The sequence below is a fragment of the Rhea americana genome, unplaced genomic scaffold (genome assembly GCF_003343005.1).
Source record: "Rhea americana isolate MKP2758 unplaced genomic scaffold, rheAme1 scaffold_1, whole genome shotgun sequence".
NCBI classification, from domain to species: Eukaryota; Metazoa; Chordata; class Aves; order Rheiformes; family Rheidae; genus Rhea; species Rhea americana.
The window spans coordinates 18,977,949-18,997,713 of record NW_028185038.1 but is presented as its reverse complement, the minus strand read 5'-3'; the positions used below and the strand labels follow the sequence as shown (position 1 = coordinate 18,997,713).

Here is a 19,765-nt window from a genome sequence, read left to right as displayed (position 1 = left end):
CAGCCCCGTCTCGCCCAGGCGCTGGTGGACCGGGAGAGGACGTGGACCTCGCGCCGGCGGCTCCTGCCCGCCTCCAGCGACGCCTTCGACTACGCCGCCTACCACAACCTCGACGAGGTACCGGCCTCCTCTGCCCTCCTTTATTTCTTAAGGAAACCCCCAAATCCGGGGCCGAGAGCCGGCGGCGGCGCCGAGCCCAGGTCCTCTCCGCTCTCGCCCGCAGATCTACGCCTTCATGGACCTGCTGGTGGCCGAGAACCCCGCGCTGGTCACCAAGCTGGAGATCGGCCGCACGACCGAGGGCCGCCCCATCTACGTGCTCAAGGTGCGGCGGCGGCGGGACGCGGTGGCCGCCGGAGACCCTCCCGGCCGCCGGCCCCCAACCGCCGCCTTCTCAGGGCGAGCAAAACGTTGCGGTCGCTCTAACGCTGCTAATTTTTTTTCTCGTGTTTTTTTTTTTTTTTCTCTCTTTTTTTAACCTTCCCCCCGGGGGGGGATTTGCGGGCGGCGCCGGCGGCCGTCGCAGTTCAGCAAGGGCGGCGCGGGCCGTCCCGCCGTCTGGATCGACACCGGCATCCACTCCCGCGAGTGGGTGACGCAGGCCAGCGGCGTCTGGTTCGCCAAGGCGGTAGGGACGGGCGCCGGGAGCGGGTGCCGCGGCCACCGCCGCCGCCGCGGGGAGCCCTCACGCCCTGGCGCCTCCAGATCGCCTCGGACCACGAGAAAGACGAAGGCTTGGCCTCTGTCCTCAACGAGATGGACATCTTCCTGGAGATCGTCACCAACCCTGACGGCTTCGTCTTCACCCACACCAAGGTGCCGGCGGCGCTGGGAGCCCCCGCGGGCGCCGCCGCCGCCGCCGCTCAACGGCTCCGTCCCCCCAGAACCGCATGTGGCGGAAGACCCGGTCCGCCCGCTCGGGCTCCCTCTGCGTCGGCGTCGACCCCAACCGCAACTGGGACGCGGGCTTCGGAGGTCAGAGCGCTGCCCGGCCTCCCCGCGGCTTTGCCGAGGCGCCGGGGCTGGTCCTCGGGCGGCAGGAACCTCCCCCAAGGGCGAGGGAGGACGAGCCCCGGCCCGGCGGGCTCTCGCCGAGGAGCCCCCCGCGCTCGCCGAGGCCCGGCTGCGGCTCGGGAAGAGCCGGTGCCCTTCGTGTCCCCCCACCGGGGAGGGGGGTCAGGGACGGGCTTTGCCCCGGGGCTGCTCCGTCCTTGGAAACGGGGACGTGGGGTTGGGTTCCACCAGGACCCCGGTGTCCCTATTGATCAGCGCGGTGGGGACTGGTCGTGACAGCGGTCACACGAACGCCGAGCAGGAGCCCCGAGAGCATCCCTTGGTGGCCACCACGTGGCTGAGGGGTGGGAGAGGCTTTTGGGCTCATATCTACGCCGCTACGGCTCCCTGAGCCGCCCCGCTGGGCCACCACCAGCAGCCTCCGTCATTTCCGTGCGTCCCCTTCCCTTGGCAGGGTCCGGATCTAGCGGAAACCCCTGCTCGGAGACGTATCGGGGGCCCTACGCCCACTCGGAGCCCGAGGTGAAGGCCATCGTGGACTTCGTGAAGGCACACGGGAACATCAAGGCTTTCATCTCCATCCACAGCTACTCGCAGCTCCTGCTCTACCCCTACGGCTACACCACCACCCCCGCGGCCGACCAGAAGGAGCTGGTAGGGCGGCCCCCTCCCGCAGGCCGCGGCCTCCCCCCTTCCCCGGGCTCACCCGTCTCCCTCCCGCCTCTTCCCCGCAGCACCAGGTCGCCGAAAAGGCCGTCGCAGCTCTGTCTTCCGCCTACGGGACTCAGTACAAGTACGGCAGCATCATCAAAACCATCTGTGAGTACCCAGGGCTCGGCCCCTTCGCCGCGAGGTCCCGGCCCGGCCCGGCGGGATGGCAGCACCGAGCGACTTAACGCTTCGCCTCCGCTCACCCCGTTTAGACCAGGCGAGCGGAGGAACCATCGACTGGACCTACAACCAGGGCGTCAAGTACTCCTTCACCTTCGAGCTGCGGGACACGGGGCGCTACGGCTTCCTGCTGCCCGCCGCCCAGATCGTGCCCACGGCGCAGGAGACGTGGCTGGCGCTGCGGGTCATCATGCTGCACGCGCTGGAGCATCCCTACTGAGGGGGAGCGCAGCCCGAGCGGCCGCCCCCTTACCTGGCGGGGAAGGGCGGGGGGAAATGCGATAAATAAACGTAAAGCTGGAAGAGAAGCGGCTTTTGGCGTTGCCCGGTTCCCAGGGGCACGGGGAGGCTCTGCACTTCGCGGCTCGCGCCGAGCCGGGGAGCTGCCGCTGCTCCGTTTCGCCCGGCCCAGCGCCGTCTGGCGGGGGGCCCCACGCAACCCAAGCTCCACGCAGCGCCCCTTCCCCTCCCTCAACCCTGGTGGAGCCAGGGCGAAGCCCACGCTGCCTCCAGCCACACGATGCCATCGACTTTTTATTAAATTAAACAATTACAAGGGCCAGGTTTATGTAACACAGAGTTCCCGCCTCCCGCTGCAGCCACCACCAAGGCAGATCATCACAAAACCTCTTGATGACCCTGTCCATCAAGACGGTCAGAAGACAGGAAGGTACAGGGCCCTTTTCCTTAAGATCCTCAGTCCCGGCAGTGAAACAGCTCACATTAGTTTGGTCCCTCTGGTTCAGAAGGTTTCCTGGAGAAGGGGTTGAAATCCCTGGCTGCTCCAGCAGCTGCAGAGCAAAGATCAGGACTTGGTTTCAGGCAACGTCCATGACCCCTGCTCTTGTCTCCAGCTTCACGTGGATGCCTTTCGCATGCGTAACGGCACTTCCGAGCGCTCGTGGAGCCAAAACGCCGCCTCCTCACAAGCCGTCGGCGCCCTGCACATTGTACAGGTCCCCGTTCCAAGCATGTAACGTTCTCCCAGCTCTCACCTCGCTTGCGAGCGTTAAGCTTCAGCTGTATGGAGCAGCTGTACCATTTCTCAGGCACAAGCCTGGACTGGTTGGCAGTGCTCAAGGTATCAACCGAACTATGGATGAGGCTCCGTTTAGTTCAACTTTTTTATTTCACAACAACATAAGAACAGAGCTGCCATAGAAACCAGAAAGGGGTGGTGGACTCAGGACACCAAAATAGGCAACTGTGCGGAGTCACAGTTAGTCCCCAGCGAACGCTTGGCGTTGCTGTGAGGCTCCACCGTCAAGCTCAGCTTTCCGTGGATATCCACCTACTCGCACCGCGAGGGTCACCAAAGCCCGGAGAGGCGAGCCCAGGCTGCAGGGGGAAGAACACCGCGGACAAGAACGAGGTCTCCGCGGCTCCTGCTTTGGGAGGGACCCTTTAAACAGATACTCTTAAGCGGCGATGCTGCAGGTCAGCGAAAAGGTAACCTGAAAGACCCACTGCTTCATTCACGAGAGACGCGTCTGCGAACAGAGCGGCCGGAAGCCTTACTTCTCAGAGACGGGATAAGGCCAGAACGCACTCAGAGGTGTTGACTCTTAGGCTACTGAACTGTAAACTGTCTGCAGCTTCTCTCATCTTTCTTGCCCTTTCACCAGAATTGTCTCCTACAGCAGGGTATTTGGGGGCTTGTTAAAGCTTACTTGGCTACATCAAAAGGGAGGGAAAAGCCCCAAAGCCACGCACAAAAAGCACAAAACCACGAAGCCAAAGCTGGGCTAAGCTCTGTAATACTGTAGGTAAAGGCAGGAGCGCAGGGTCTCCACGCAGCAACCCCCAAAGTCGCTAACAGGCAGCACATTCCTGCTTTTTTCCACACCCTGTATCAGCTTTGTCACTTTGAGGAGTTTCAGCTGGTTTCTAGGTCAGCCAACCAACACTGATATGGTTGGAAGCACTGATTTGATGAAAGCTGTGGTGCTTGTTTTCCATGAAATCTTCAGGCCCCACTGAGCTACCACAATCATGTCCCTCCTAAGTTTCAGGGTACCTAACTGGAGAGGAAAAAAGAAAAATTTTCCTTCAGTCACCCTAACTTTAAAGACACTTCTCCAAAAATACCAGCAAAGGCATAGCTAGGAATAACTCTCAAGCCTCTACCAGGCACGGGCACTGTGAAGCTCTCTGCTGCTCAAACAAGGAACACAAATTTACCTGCAAGTATTTTACAAAGCAAAATGAAGTTCTGCCTCCTAATCTTGACTCACATTGGCCTGTATCACAGTTAGGGAAGACCGGCGGGCTAGAAGAAGAGTGACCGACCGTCTCCTCAATTTATTTTGCAGTTCTCTGCGATGACAATGACCAGCAGCCTGCTCTTGCAAGGAGGAAAAAGAAGCAAGCACTGGTACGCAGTTGCACCCAGGAGATCCCAGTGTACAGACAGGGTAAGAGGAGTAGGGCAGCTGATCCTACCTTAAGAGAAGTCAACTAAAATCCTTCTCTGCACACGTCAAGAGCATTACTCTTGTATCCTTTAGAAACCAAACCACCACGCGGTAGCTTTCTCCATAACCACAGCGAGGAACAAAGCAGAAGAGTGTAATTAAAAGTCAAACACTCCAGAAAATGAGGAGAGGGAAAACCTAGTTATCTTCCTGTCCAACGCACTTTTAAAAATACAACACTGTTCTGCAAATTGTTCACGAGTAAAGACAACTGTCAGGTTACAGCGCTATGCTGGGCATTATTTCAAAAAAAATCTTTATTACAAACACTTTGTTCATTAACATAATATTAAAAAAAATGATGGAACCCTCTCTCCACCATTTTGGCAATTTGTTGAATGTCCGTATCACTGCTCCTAGACACAAAGGGTTTTGTTCACCGATGATTTCTGGCCCATTTACCCTCACGTGAGTTCACATATTAGCACAGTCCACAGATTTGGTCCTAGCACCGAAGGCGTATTTGTTACAGACACAAATTCATTAAGTCTGAACTACAAGTTTCATAGAACCATTTCTACTGGTCCCAGGCTTTACTACCAGTTCCTCCTTCCCCTAGAAACCAGTTATGTCGAAACTGTCCTGACACCGCACCTAAAGGTCAGCCTGATCAAAGCGACACCACTCCTGCTCCTACAAAACATCAACCGTTCCAGCTCCCCCAGCCTTTCCCAAGCTGCCATTTTTATACCGCTGCTGCTTTTCTTTGCAGATTCCTAAAACGACAAACGGGCTGTACCGCTCACGGTTCCCAGAACCTGGGCATTCATTTATTCAGCTGAAAGAGACACCGCTGCCTATTTCCATGGCCGATTTTGGAGGCTGCTGCTGCTGAGCGAGCGGGCGGTGAGCGATCCAGCTGAGCCCGCAGCGCCGGGGAGACTGTGGTTGCTCCTTGCAGTTGTCGCCTTGGAGTCGCGCCCCGAAGAACCGCGGCTAAGACGGCCTGCGGACAAAAGATTAGAAACCCAAATGCAGTTGCACATGTGACAGAGCACCTGAGTGATCTGCTGATCCTCACTGGCCCTCCAGCTCTCACTGCAATATTCAGCGCCATCGCTAACGCAGTGAGGGTCTCTGGACAATCTCAGTCTAGCTGTGCTGGAGCAAAAGGCCTAAACAACTCAAAAAAAACCTACCAGCCACCAGGAAAACCTAAAGGTACTTAAAGCTAGAGGGCAGCACACCACACATCTGCCCTGAGCAGACTCAGGATTTTGCTCTCATGTAGCTATATAAGATTTAAGTCCTGTGGGATCAGTGTGACACAGGTTTTAGTGTACCTTCTCCATCAGTTCAGAAACAACCCTCCTCCTCCCAATAATATTCTGGAAAGAAAGGCTACAGGAAAGCAGAGACTTGCTGCTAGGCAGTTGCTAGAGCTACAGAAAGCAATTCTAGCATTATGCAGCGAGTCTTACTGGCAGTATCTGAAGGAATTTGCTCCTCTTCTAGGTAATACTTCATCTTCTGTAGATCATCTGCAGTAAATCTCCATTTATTCTCAGCACGTGCGGGTGGCACTTTGGGAGTGGCCTTCTTTCGGGCAGATGCAGTATGAGTTGCCACCTGGCACGACACTGGGAGTGAGCCCGTGACCAGTCCCTCCGGGATCTTCTGTGCAAGGACTTTGAGGCCTGCAGACATACAGATCACATCTTATCAGTGACCACCAGCTAAGGGGGTCCAAGATGGGATCGGTGATTTTAGTGGTCACAAATGAAACACTCAACAGAGCTGACCACCAAGCTCTTTTGCTCTATCTCCAGCTCACGCAACCCTTGCTCTGTTTCACACCAGGGCTACACGCTCGAGATCTCAGAGTCCTGCCCATCCCCACTTACCTCCAGATAACATGAACAGGTTTTCAAAGCCCCTCTCACACATGGTTGTAGCAGCCTGGCTGGCTATCCTCTCGTCATCATCGTACAAAATAATAATTTTTCCATGTGCATTTTTCTGATGGTGGAAGAGCTAAAGATCATACTTATAAATTTAAATTCATTGTTAGTATCTCTTAAAAAGAGGAAGAGACAAATAAATGGGACTGGAAGCAAAAAGCAAGCCTATTTGATTTGCAGCTATGAAGCAGGAACGCCTCTCTTTCATTTGTGCATTAAAGCTGATTTCTTAGTAGCTGAAGCTTGTGAGATATTGGAAGGACTCTGCTTAACCCCCACAGCCCCTAGGAGCACTCGTGCCACCACTCTTCGGAAGGCTATTTAATAACAGACAATAGCAAGAAGCACCTTCGTTGCCATCCTCCCCTCTCCTTTGCAGCCCTCACAAGCTATCAACCTGGGAAATCACCAGCCTAATCCTAGCTAATAATCTTCTTTCCGTCCTCCACAGGAAAGGCAATCCCCACGAAGGTGCTGAGAGGAAGCCAAAGGATTTGGCCAACACCTCCCTCAGGTCGCCCAGCAGCAGCAGGGGACAGGTGCCAGGTAGTAAGGATTTGCCTTCCTGCGACGAGAGCACATTCCCCAAAACGCCCAATTCGGGCATCTCCCAGCAAAGCCCGCGGGCGTTATAACCTAACAGTTCAAACCCAGCAACTAACGGCTGCAGCAGAGCCCCGCCAGGTGATCACTGCCAGCAGAAAGAATTTCCCTTCCCACCCTCCTTGAAACCCTGAGATTTTGTTGGCTAATCATTGTACTAGCCCTGGTGGCTGCCAGAGCTCTGGGTTTTTTTGGAAGCTCCCCCATCAATCTTGCCTCAATTCTCTTGGATTCCAGCACTTTATAAAGGATACATATTCCAGAATGCTATTGGTATACGGATTCATGGTTCTAGATAGTGTTGCAATAGGGTAAGAATGAGCTGCAGAGGAAAAAGAGAAAAAAAATCATATTGTGGCTGAACACCAACCATCATACAATCTAAAATACAACAGACACTGGCTTGTAGGAGTACAAGAGCCTTGGCAAGCCACTGAGCAAGGGATTAACATCGTTATCAGTCCCCTCTCCCCCTTCCAGGGAGAAAGGTCTGTATTGGATGCGAGCAGAGATTATCTATGAGAATAGCTTCTTGTGGAAGAAGTTTCCAAAAATTCCCTGAACTTGAAAGACCCCAATTCCCCTTCCTGCTGCATCGCTTTCCTTCACATTCTGACCATAGTTACTGGGACTCCCTCTATGCCCTGCCTAGCTGGTTGGTGACACTGCCACCAGCAGATCTTTCATACAGAGTTTTGGTGCTGGCTATTAGCCAGAAAAGAGCGCTTCTGTTGGAGACACTGATGTCCATCTTGGCGGGGGGGGTAAACAAAGACACCCAGAATCCAACAAAAAGAGCTTGAACATATGAACTCAGCTGACACTGGGCTGCTGTGGGGTTCTGGCCCTGTCTTACCTCCAACAATATGGCACTGGTCGTATGCATCGCGATCTCGTACGTCCAAAAGCAGGAAGGGGCAGTCGGGATAAGGCATGTCTTTAGCCTGAGGGTCCGCTTTCTTCGGAATGTCCTTTTCTATATCTAGTTCACCAACACCACTTATAACGCTACAAGAAGAAAGAGGAGGTTATGATACAAGCTCTCACTCTGTGAACCCTTCCATACCATCATACCAGGATGCTTTTCTATGATTTTATTTTCTATTTTCCAATAGCTCTTTTATGCTCCAACACAGCAAGACACAACATAAAACAGAGCCTTTCTCTGCAGTTTTTGTCAATTTGATTCCTGTAAACTTGTTAAGTACATCAAAAGAAAATGTTTTCATTTTTATCTATATAAATAACCCCTTTTGTGGTAGAACAGAGTACAGCCTTGCTATGTGAACACACCAAATGCTTCTGGATCAGTCAAGTCAGGTGTTTTATTCAGTGTCCCAAGTGACTATGTTACATTATTTGAGCTGAGGGAGAATAATCCTAAAAAGTTGCCAAAGCAGAGATCTCAGTAGTCCAGGCAGAGTAAATACCTGTCAATAATCCACCAGTAGTACCCTGCAGAGGTATCCTGTTTCCCACTCCACCACTAGGTTGGATACAGGATGCTGAATGGAAACCTCCAGAATAAGAACAACTCTGTGTTCTACTCAGGATACTCTCAGTGGTCGCTAAATTGATAGCTTTGGCAGATGAGCTCCAAGGCTGTCAGACTAGCACCTCAAATGTTCTGTTAACAGTTGCACAGATATAGCAAGGCAGGGCTGGGATAAAGTTTCCTCTTATGGTGTCTTCCTGGTATCTCTGACCTTGACTAGTGATATAGTGGATTTGGAAATTGGACTGTCATTCTCATACACTGGATAATCCACTAAGAGCATCAGGAAGGCACATAAACTGTTCTAGTCAACTTGGTTATAACATGGATTCCTGAACACAGGGAACTGGACTGAATCCCACCAGTGTTATTTCCTTGGCAGCCATTCCAGCAATCGTCAGGTAGCAACAGTGTTCAGTCACAGCCTTGAACCAAACTAATTCAAAGGGGAGAACCTGCCAACACTCTCACACACACCTGCAGTCCTTCAAATGTGGGCTTTAATGAGAAAGACAAAGAAGCCACTAGTAACAATTTAAAATAATTCACAGCATAAAAACCATTACTTGTTAACATAGGAAGAAAATTCTGTATTATTATCAGGCACCTCTGCAGCGTGGATCGGTATGACTCCCCTGCTCCTGTGTTGTTTATGAACAGGAGCGGATTAAGTGGTGCCTCGCGGGGGCTTCCTTTCCCATTTGTCCCTGCTGTGAGTTCAGCATCTGCATCTGAGGCAGCAGAATCACCATCTGGGGAGACAACAGGGTATGAAGAGTTAAAATGCTGTAGGAAATAAACAAGTAAGTTTTAAGCTTCATTTCTATTTTGGGAAGAAAGTGTGTCTCTTAAAGACATTCTTAGCTTTATCCTCTTTCAGAGTGACTGAGAGTCTCATATTAAAAATAAGAAAGAACTAGATGATTTAAGAGCTCAATATCTCGGTTTTAATAACTCACTAAAAATGTTACAGTCCATTTAATTCTGACATATGATATCTATTGAGTTACTGCACTACACAGCAGAAGGCCTTTCTTCTTTGAGGCATCTTATTTGCAAACCTTCCTGCTTTTATTAGCCATGCATCCCAAACTGGAACGGCTGCAGGCCAGGCCACAGCTTAAATTATTTTTATCTTTGATTAAAAGACTTGCTGAACAGCCAGTTAAGTCTCCCAGGACACAGTTCAGAATACGACAGTGAACTACTGCTCTTTCTCTTTTGTGCTTACAATAAATATTGTTACCTTCCAGCTTCTGGATCTCCTCATTTGTCACTTCTAATGTTTCATCAGATAGAGAAGCAACCTGGATGGCCTGCACAAAACCAAACCAAACAACAATACCTTGATATGAATACGCTGGTGTCAATGATAGACAGGGATCAGCTTAAGGAAAAATGATCTTCATGCCAAAACACATTTAACTCTGTGAAACTTCTACTGCACTTCAAGGCCAAATACAGGTGTCTGTTTGAGGCCCATACTGCAGGTCTGTCTTTTTACTGAACGGAAGTTGTAGCAAAAAGAAAGACCACCCAACCTTAGAATAAAGAAAATGAAGATATACCATGTTGGCCAAGCAGAACAGCAGAACTTTTTCTAACATTTACGAAGTTCAGTCACTGGCTGCAAACAAAACATTTTCACAATACATACTATATAGGAGAAAACTGCATATAGCTAACTGGTCTGTAACAGCAGACCTACGCTACTCATATATTACATTAGCTCATCACAATAGCAAGAGTCACAGGAGAGGATTGGTTTTAACAGTCCAATAACACTTCCATAAAAGTCCTCTCCTTTAGTATTTGTGAGCTCAGCCTTTCCTTTTCGTCTCTCCTTAAAGGAAGCTTCTTTATTTTTCTATTTTTATTAATTTTCTTGAACAAGCATGTAAGCAAACAGTTCTATTTCCTAATCGTATTTTCCACTTTTAAAATATTTTGATTCATTATGCATTACCTTTTTTCTTAATTAAAAAATAGGCAGAAAGCTTTGAAGTCACAGCCTTTCTGCCTTCTGCTGTTAGGGTTTCACACTGTGACTACCTGACACAAAGCTCCACGAGATCTGATTTGAGTATTACTTTACACAGACCTGTTCCTTTGTAAGAGGCTTGAAGATCTTAAGTGAATAATAATAATAATAAAAGATTGGATTTTTAAACCCTCAGAACCATTGCAAGCTTCCAGTTCTAGCTACAAGTGTTTGGCTATTCTGAAAACATTGGCCTATATGGTTTGCTTTTATTCAGGGAAATCTGTAAGAGCAGGAAGCAAGGACATAAGCAGCTGCAGAAGAATCCAATTACAAAAGGACATATAGTGTCTAAGGCTACATAATTACATATAAGGCTTTAGACAAAGCAAGGATGCCATTAACAAGAGATGGCGATGGCTTTGGAAACCAGAGAGAAAAGAGCCGTACGTACCAACTGGGCAAAAGTAGTGATCTTCAGTCTTTTAAACAGCTCATCTTTCTTGTACCTGTAATCTTCAAGAACAAAACAGAAGAGGACAATGTAATATCTCACAGGCATTCCCAGTTTTTGCCAGTACCAGATGCAAGTCTTGATGCCAGCTATTTCTCATACACTCTTCCACAAAGAGGCAACATCGAGGGGCAACAAGCTTGCTTTGCAGGATCAGAACAAACCTGAAGGTTTGTGGAGAGCAGTTCCAGCTATAGAGAGATCTCATCCACATATGACTGAAATGGAGAAGGCAGATTTAGTTGCTTCCTGACCCTGGCCTGTATTCTGCTGTGCTTTCTCCTCTCTCTGGGGAAGGAAGCATTTTCACAAATTTATCACCTCCCCTGCTGTTCTTTGAGGCCCAGTACTGTTGCAAAGTCTCAGATCTAAAGATAAATCTCTGACCGCCTGAATTTTCATTTGTGCAGTTTCCAGCAGAATCAGAGCATAAGAGTATTGTATCTCAGACTATGTTTTTTCTAAACACTAAGCAGCAGCGTAATGTAAAAGAGTACTGATTCAAGCGTTCCAGGTTTTCTTGTTTTACCTGGAAACTAAATTCTGAATCCTATGACTTGTTATCACAGCTACATAAAGAAGCGGAGAATTGACACGACTCAACAGTAGAAGAACGGCGTGGGTACGAGCCCAACGCACGCATAATCTCCGCAGACAACCTGGACTAATTGAACCTTAAGCTTGAAGGCAGAGCTTAGACAGCAAGAAAACTGAGCGGTCTGTTGGAAGGATTGACAAAAAAAACAAACCAAAACAAAAACAAAAAACCAACCTGCAGAGCAGCGATTAATAGAGCTAAGTAGGTGGTGACAAAGATGAAGTCTAATTGTGTACTGATACTTGAGCTGGGTAAACAGCAGGAAAAGAGAAGCCTTCCAGGTAAAACAAAAGAGTATATGTAGTAGGAGAGAGAAGCTAAGACAAATATCAGCAGGAACATCTTGATACAGACTAGCCTCCCATGGGAAGTAATGGAAGCCCCATCCTTTGGAAAACTTACAACCAGAAAAAAGAGAGCAGAGGAGAATATATTGAGGGGAAAAAGAATAATAATAAAAATAATAATAATAAAACCAATCCCACACTAGCAGGGAAATTTACGGGAGGCAAACAAAACTTTTCCAGTATTGCAGTTTTAACAAAATTCAGTGTGTAGCTCTTCAAATTGTTAAAAGCCATCCTCTAATTAAGCTAAAATCTCCTTAAAAAAAATGTTTCTCTATTTTTTCCCTCCTCCCTCATCAGACCCTACCTCTAAAGCTTTTTTTTACCCTTAATATAAAGAATCCTTTGCATTTTCCTAACGATTTTAATAGCTGTTGGAAGATATTCCAAACCAGTCCCTCGCCAACTGTTCAGCTAAGAGGGCTAATACTGGAATACAAGACCTTAATCGTATTCAGCCAGTTAAGCAATTCTAAATCCTACCATCTGTTGATGGTAGCTTAAGCGAAAGAAGATTGGGGGGGGGGGGGAGAAAAGGTGAGAGGTCTCCAATCTATATTTCTATTAAAACCACAAAAAAAAATGCAACAAAATTAGCTTATAGAGACTCTCTTTAGGCAAGGAACCAGCTGAGTCTGGAGGCAGAAATCCCTTCTCAGTACAAGTGGTGATCACACACTTACAGACAAAATTCCCCCTGTGCACCATCCACAGGTGCTTCAAGCAGTAGCACAAACACTAAGAGATATTGTGAGCTTTCAGCTCTATTTTTATCCCTTCACTCTCAAATACACTTCCTGGGGAGGTAGGCTAACTAATTTTCTGTGTTCCTGGGCAAGCAGGCTCCCCCAATTCAACACCGCATCTCCTGTAACTTTTCTTTTTCAGACTACAAAGCCATACATACTTGCTGCTAGACAATCTGTATTGGAAAAAAAGAGCCCATCCAATACAACCTAGTGGTCTCACATCTCCAGCCACTCCAAAAGAACAGCAACAACTTCTTTCTATGCAGCCCATTTCACTTGCCCAATGCAAGGTCCATGGGTAATCCATGTCCAAAGGGCTAAAATTCCCTAGCCATGGGCAAAGAGAGTCCCTTAGTTCAGTCGTGTGGACAGAAAGGCAAGGGATGACAAGGCCCTATTTAATTTATAACGAAAAATGCATGCAGTGAAGCTTGAGATGAGTTGGATGTATGTAGCCACTGACAAAGCAGCACTTCCCTTGTCCCAGCTCTCACACAGCACAGCTGCGGATGGCTTCCACCTCCTTCAAACATGGATTATTTACTGCAGAACAAGCCTTTATGATAGAGATCTTTGCTTTTCCACCTGAGATCATGTCTATCAACGCAGAGAACTGTTGCTATTAAGCCTGCCCTGGAGCAAGCCCTTCTGAATGCTCGGGCCAGCTTCCCAGCTAACGCCACAAAGCGCAGAAGCAGCACTGCCTCTGACTACAAGAGCAACACCGCGTACCTGGCTCTGTCCTGGAAGGTCCGTTAGGGTTTTCCGACATGGCGATTCGGCGAGCTGCTCTGGAGCTCTAATCACGATGAGGTATATTCAGGGAAGTTCTTCTCTGCGCTTCAGCAACGAGCAAAGCGACATCGAAGAACAGGAAGAGACTTGGTGCCTCCGCTCAAGTCAGTCCTCCAAAGGACAAATAATCATCCTTCCAGCTATCTTATCATTTTTGATTCCACATTAGGCTTGCAGTATTAGGTCCCACTCTCTCACGTTACACAAGAGACAGAGAGTTGACTGTACTGAGTTTTTAAAGTCGTGTCCAAACGGTGTCATCTATCCATGAGAAATCAAGGCAGAGAAGTTTCTAAACTGCCAGGGAACACAAGGTGCCTATTCAGCACAAATATAATGAGAAAGTTTCTGTGGGTCTCTAGAACCAAGATTAAACAAGAGAACTCCTATATACAATGAAATTAGATTCACAGTAGAGATTTAAAACCAACTAGACCAACACAACAAGATTTTCAGTAGATAAAAAGCGATGGCGATCCAGTGTTAAGAACTGAAATCTCAGTCAATCAACAAAGGATTTGGGGAAACAAAGTAATTTCTCTTCTGATTTACCCAAAGGAGCCACAATATTTAAAAACTAGCAACAAAGGAACATTTTGCACAAAGGCAAGCACAAATACATTTACGTGACAGATAAATGATCTCCCTTACAATCTGAACATTATCATGTTAGGGAAACATAGTAAGTGGTTAGAAGAGCCAAAAACAAACATTCAAAATCCTAATCATCCTCATTATCTGTGGCAATTTCTCTTTCATATCAATAAAGGCAGCTTTTGGATTTAATAGTTTTCCTGTCTCTCCGTGAAAATAAATAAATAAATAAATAAATCATGACAGTAACTGAAAATAAAGACGTATAATGTTATTAGCAAGAATTAAGAAAAAAAAAAAAGGAAGTCAGCCTTTTACTGGAAAAACAGACTGTGATAAAAGTCCTAAGAGTCCTAAGAGTGCAATCTCAGTCTTCCAGGTGAGTTTAACTCCTAGTTTCACGTTCTTAATCCATATTACTGAATGGAAACCGGGTAGGAGTCAGTTACAAAACTTGCACAAAGAAGGTTCTAGAAAAGCTCCTAGACCTGCCTGCCTCCTATCTTACTTAATGAGAAGTATTGGGAGAGACAGAGAAGTGAGGCACAAGAAAAAACAGAAGATCCCCAGCAGAGAAGCAAGGTAAAAGCCTAAGTACCACAGCCCAGTACATTCATACCCTACCACCGCAAGTTTCTAATATGCCCATTCCTGTAAATGCCTGGAGGCATCGCATCCTAAGGGAGCAGAGATTTCCAAGCAAAGGAAGGGCCTGGGATTCCACCCTGTAATTCGATGCTCATTCAGTCTTGAGCAAACCACTGCAAGCTAAATTCTGCTCCTCACGAGATACTCACTTCTTTTGATCTCCTCCAACTTCTCGGTGTATTTTGTCAAACTATTACCTGTAACAAAGATCAAATATCTTGTAACAATTCTTTATTAGTGGTTTTCAAAAATATTATTGAAGAAACAAAGCAGAAAGCGTTTGTTCCAGATCCTCTTTCCCCATGACAATACAAAGCAACCTTAAATCAAAAGCAACATGATGTTCCTCCTCACCCCCTTAAGTCACCAGGAGCATTCATACCTAGCAGGAGCCTAGATCTTCTGCATATACTCACAGCATATTTCGATTCCTTTACAGAAAGGACCTGCCTCAGTTTTATTTTAGGGGATTTTCAGCAAGAGGTACAAAGGTACCTGCCCCCTGCTAGTCTGAACAGCAATGCTGCTGAAGAACAGCCTCTTTGCATTCTCCCCGTCCCATTTACAAGTTCCACACCGAGTCCTCTCTAGTCACAGGTGTAAGCTGTTTTGGTGATGCTTTGCCCATCAAAGCCATGATCTTCAGAAAGCCACTGCCTAAAACTCCGTATGTCACTAAGGGACCGAAATCAGGACCACGCGGTTTTAATCCGGATTCTGACACACCGCTTCAAGTGTGACTGTGGACAAACTGTGCTTTTCCCAACACTTTTGTTTGGGATACCATTGGCAAATATTACCAGACAAAATTCAACTGTCTTATCAACAAAAAGCCCAGAGCCCCCTCCAAATAATTACTGCAATTTACATTTTTGCCAAGAGATCATTTTATACAAAGAAAGCCCACATATAGCAACTGCAAGCGTGACATCCCAGTCATGATGCCAGTTCTGCCACAGCTGCATCATCCTGCGCATCGTAAAGTAGCTCAGGGCACAGAGGCAGTTAGGATGTTGAGCATAACTACGTTTGCATACATAGTTTTTATTACAATGATTTCACTTACCAGTGTCAAGGCGAGTTTTTATGTGTTGATATTTAGGATTCTGAGGGATCCTCCTGGTTAAATACTGTTTCAAAAAGGAGACAATAACATGAAGTCGATACACGGCCACGTTGTGAGTTTTAAAGGCTGAGAAACCCTTACCAAAAAAGGGAATCTAAAGGGCTCCGCAAGGCAGCCAAAAAGGGTGGTGAGAGCAGGGCCACCGCCTCAGCTGGCCCTTGCCCCCCGGCAGGGCAGAGGCCCCGGAATCCTCAGCCCCACCAGGTCGTCACGTTAAAGCCTCAAAGGCAACTTTCTCCCCCTTCCTCTCCGCACGCCTCCAACTCGCCCGCAGAGCGGCACGGCCGCCGCGAGGGCAGCCCCGGCCCGGACCCCCCCGGCATCGCAGTGCGGCCCCGGAGGCTGCTCTGCTCCCTGGAGCCCTCCCCCCGGCCCCGCGCCCACCTCCGGGTCGCCGACGCTTCTCCTCCCCGACATCTTCCCGTCAGCGGCCGCCGAGACCTCCCCGCGCCCCCTCCTCTCCCGCCTGCCCGCCCGCCGTCCGGCTCCGGTTCCTCCACCCCGCAACAACCCCCGCCCCGATTGGCCGCCCGCCTCCCCCGCGGCCAATCAGACGCCTCGTAGCGGCTGCGGCGGCTGACAGCGCTCAATGGTTGCCGCGCAACGGGGGACGCCGCCGCCGCGCGCGTCACAACGCGGCGGCGGCGGGAGGGGGTGGAGCCCCCCTGCCCTCCCCGCAGGGGTCCGGGATGCGCATGCGCGACCCAGCCCCCGCCCACTGCTGTCCCTCGGGGGGCGGTGCGACAGAGAGACAGAACAGCCTGGGGGCAGGGCTTTGGCGCACGGGGGGCGGGGCTTGCTGAACGCGGCTTTGCTCGGGGGCGGGGCTTGAGCGGGAACGGGGCGGGGCTTAACTGGGGGAGACGCTCAGCTCCAGTCCCCGGGGCCCCTATGGGGCCAGTGCCCCTTGGAGCCCCCCGGCCCGGGCAACCGGGTCCTTGTCCCCCCTCAGCCCCCTTAGCAATGTGCTCATGAAACCCTGCAAAATCTACATGGATATATATAAATATATAAAAATATATATATATAAATATATATAAATATATATACGCGCAGGAACGCGTGGGAGCTTTGAGCCGCGCTGCCTCCCCGTGCTCCGCACTCACGGCCGCGTCGCGCCCGGAGGCCTCCGGCCCTGCACTCTGCTCCCTCCGGCCCAGCGGGTTTAGAGCTACCTCATCTGCTCGCTTACTTCCAGGAGTTTTCCCCCGAAACGCGCTGCTCCCAGTTCGGCCAGGTGAGCTGTTGCTCTTCCTGGCCTTACCGAATCACCGCTCGAGGAGAAACGAGCCGAGCTCTAGCACAAGCTCGGCCTGCTCCAACCCTCTCCTGCCCCCCGGGTGCTAAAATCCCGGCTGCGGTTTTCTTCAGTCTGGAGCTGGCCACGGCCCAAGTCCCACAGCCCTGGTGCTGCTCAGACCTTCGCCGGAGATGCTGAGGACCAGGTTTGCTCCCCGTCCCTGGTGCTTCGGGGAGGACTCCAACGTGGCGACCGGAGGAGGGCAAGAGCAGCCAGAGCTCGGGCTGCGCCGGGGAGACGACGACTCTCTCGCTGCAGGAGAACAAGAAGGAGCCGGTGCTCCTCCTCACGGGCCTCGAGGGGCTCGGGAATCGCTCCTAGACGCTGAGCGTCTCCTAGAGAGCTGCTCCGCGCTCCTCCGCCTGGAGAGACGGACGGACGCATGGACGGACGGACGGACGGGTGCTCGCGGGTCCCCGTGCGGGCTGCGGTAAGCGGGCTCCCGCGGACGCTCGTTTGCGTTGGGGTGTTGGCGGGCGAGGAGATCCCCACGGCGCTCCTCGCCGAGCCCGGCGGCGCGGGTTCCCCGCGGACGTGCTCCTTGCGGGGAGGGCGATGAGAAATCCTGTCTCCTTGAGCGACTCCGGTTAGTTCTTGCCAGAGGCAACGGGGCAGGGAACCCGGCTGTGAGCGGGAGCAAGGCTGGAAGAGAAGCAGGACCAGGTGACTTCGACCCATGGGGAGAAATCCGGGGCCGCAGCCCCCTAGAAAGCCCCGCGGAATAAAACCCTCGCGGGGACGATGCAAGGCGAGTAAACGCAGCCCGGAGGCAGGGTGGTCTGAGCCTGGAAGAGAGCACGGCGGGAGAAGGCAGCTTAGGCTGGAGATGTGGCTTGTTCTTCCGAAGCTGGGGGGGCTCCAGCTCCTATTTGCAGGCACTAGAGCCTTTTGCAGCGATGCATATTCGTGCGAGCCCTGCAACCGCTACCGGGCTGCTGTGCCCCCTGGCCTGGCCTGTCCTGTAACGTCACCTTCGCCCGCAGCTTTCTGTTCGGTATTTTACTGTCGTGCGTGTTTGTACGCGCACGTTTATTTTTCACCGTTAGTAGCACGAGGACCTTTAACTCGAGTCACCCGTTGGAAGAACTGCCCTGTTCTTCCAAAGCTGAGGTGCTTTCAGTACCGTCTAAAAGAGCTGGCTTTGCACCTCCGCAACGTACTCAAGCATTTTACGGGTAGTGCGGACATTTCTCAGACATCCAAGCAAAAATCTAGCCTCACCCCTACCTTCACTTGCTGCAGTATTCTAGACATGCGGTGTAAATCAGCCCTGTTAAGACTGTGTTCAAGAAAACCATCATTTAACAAGGTACCTAGCAGAAAAATTGCTGCTCTGTCAGTGTGCCGGGGTCCGCGCTGAGATGGGCAGCTCCGCTGAGCCACCAGCAGCACTGCTGGAGCCTGAGGGGCACCGTCGCTCTCGCCGGGAGCGCCTCGATGGCTGCAGGCTCAGCCACTGCAGCTCCTGTGCTTAAGCCTTGCCACATTCTTCCAACAGGAAGGTGCTTCCCACCTCCACGGTCTCCGTGCTGGACGACCGCATTAACCACTACCCCAGCTGGAGGATCTGAGAGGCTTCCTGAACGCCCGTCTGAACTTCATCAGCTCCTTCTGAACTGCTGCAGCTCAGCTGTTTCTCTCTGGTTAGGAGCCAGGTTTGGGGGACAGGGGGAAATCCCGATTTATTTCCAGATCCAACACCCCGTACTAAGAACCTTAATCTCTGGCTGGCAAACTGCTGCATCCACGTATGCAGTTAAATCCTCTGAACTCCGGAAAAGACTAGTTAGCCTCCAGGAAGGCATGGACTAAACTGCCAGCCTAAGTCACAGGATGCCGACAACTCTTCCAGCCCTGCACTGACCTTGCTTCTTGACTTGCCTGTCTCTGTATTTAGGGCCCGAGGAATAGGCACACCTGAGGGGAGGCAGAGAACGCATATCTCATCAGTCCGAGGGTCCTGTCTTGCCTTCATTGCCAGGCTACCTGCTCACCCCAGGTGGACAGGACCACTAGCAACCAGGTGTTGATGAGGGTGTTTCCAAGACGCACAACAGATCGAGTTGCTGCACAGTTTAAATTATATCCCTGTAGCAAGTGCTGTAAAACCTGACTAGCTTTTCAGGACTGATGAATCTTGAAACCATCTCTGAACTTGTCCACACCAAATACAGCAGGAGAGTCGGCGCTGTGAAGGTATAGCTGCTCCCGGAGCTTAAATGCCCCTGCACTTAAGCATCATAATTATGCCCTCAGTAATTGCTTTTGAACGGCCATTTACCTGTAGACAAGCTCCAGAACACCATGACTTCACCCACATCCCTTGCTTCTGTTATTTTCAGCTCCCTATACAATAAACCAAGCAGAGCCACTCTGACACGTCACCCTTGGGGCTTTCTCAGGAGCTTCCCCAAGGCTCTGCTGTAGCACCAGGGTGAGCTCTTACCCGTTTCATTAGAATGAGCTGAATATGCAATACTGGCACTAGCAAAAGCAGGAAGACGGGCAGTCTTCTGAGCAGCAGCTATTCAGGCCACAGCGATCTGGTGTAGGTGTTTAGATTAGCATAAATAGAAGTATTCTCCCGCACTCTTAACATCCTAAAAAAGCACCAGTTCATCAGTGAGCTGCTACGTGTCAGAACTTCCTTCACACAGACCCCTCTTTCCCCATCTCTTCCTGACGTCTCCTCCCCAGTCATTGTGATACAGGATGTTTTCACAGCTTCGAGTCCA

At 50.3% G+C, this 19,765-nt stretch overlaps 2 protein-coding genes across 2 annotated transcripts in view; one reads left to right on the top strand and one right to left on the bottom strand.

Annotated features, from left to right (window-relative positions):
- LOC146601906 (carboxypeptidase A1-like) overlaps positions 1-2,125 on the top strand; it is a 7,904-nt gene extending 5,779 nt beyond the window's left edge. Inside the window, exons 8-11 of the mRNA XM_085326117.1 lie at positions 885-975; positions 1,469-1,668; positions 1,749-1,833; positions 1,938-2,125. Coding sequence (XP_085182243.1) covers positions 885-975; positions 1,469-1,668; positions 1,749-1,833; positions 1,938-2,125 — 564 coding nt within the window. The remainder of the gene's footprint in view (positions 1-884; positions 976-1,468; positions 1,669-1,748; positions 1,834-1,937) is intronic.
- A 2,494-nt stretch (positions 2,126-4,619) lies between these two features.
- On the bottom strand, positions 4,620-16,200 carry CEP41 (centrosomal protein 41). Its single transcript, XM_085299913.1, has 11 exons — positions 16,115-16,200; positions 15,671-15,734; positions 14,754-14,801; positions 10,814-10,875; positions 9,625-9,694; positions 8,986-9,130; positions 7,740-7,891; positions 7,138-7,205; positions 6,224-6,338; positions 5,801-6,016; positions 4,620-5,325 (listed from the first exon to the last, which is right to left on the bottom strand). Exons 1-11 carry the CDS (start codon positions 16,145-16,147, stop codon positions 5,177-5,179), a joined length of 1,122 nt encoding a protein of 373 aa, XP_085156039.1. The 5' UTR covers positions 16,148-16,200; the 3' UTR covers positions 4,620-5,176.
- Between the last annotated feature and the right edge of the window lie 3,565 nt (positions 16,201-19,765).

Excerpts from the sequence above, each read along its gene's own strand:
- CEP41 (XM_085299913.1), bottom strand. The coding sequence starts at position 16,147 with ATGTCGGGGAGGAGAAGCGTCGGCGACCCGGAG. Across the intron at positions 7,206-7,739 it reads CCAGTGCCATATTGTTGGAG|CTCATTCTTACCCTATTGCA; the intron begins GTAAGACAGGGC and ends TTTCCTCTGCAG. Across the intron at positions 5,326-5,800 it reads AATTCCTTCAGATACTGCCA|GCCGTCTTAGCCGCGGTTCT; the intron begins GTAAGACTCGCT and ends TTTTGTCCGCAG.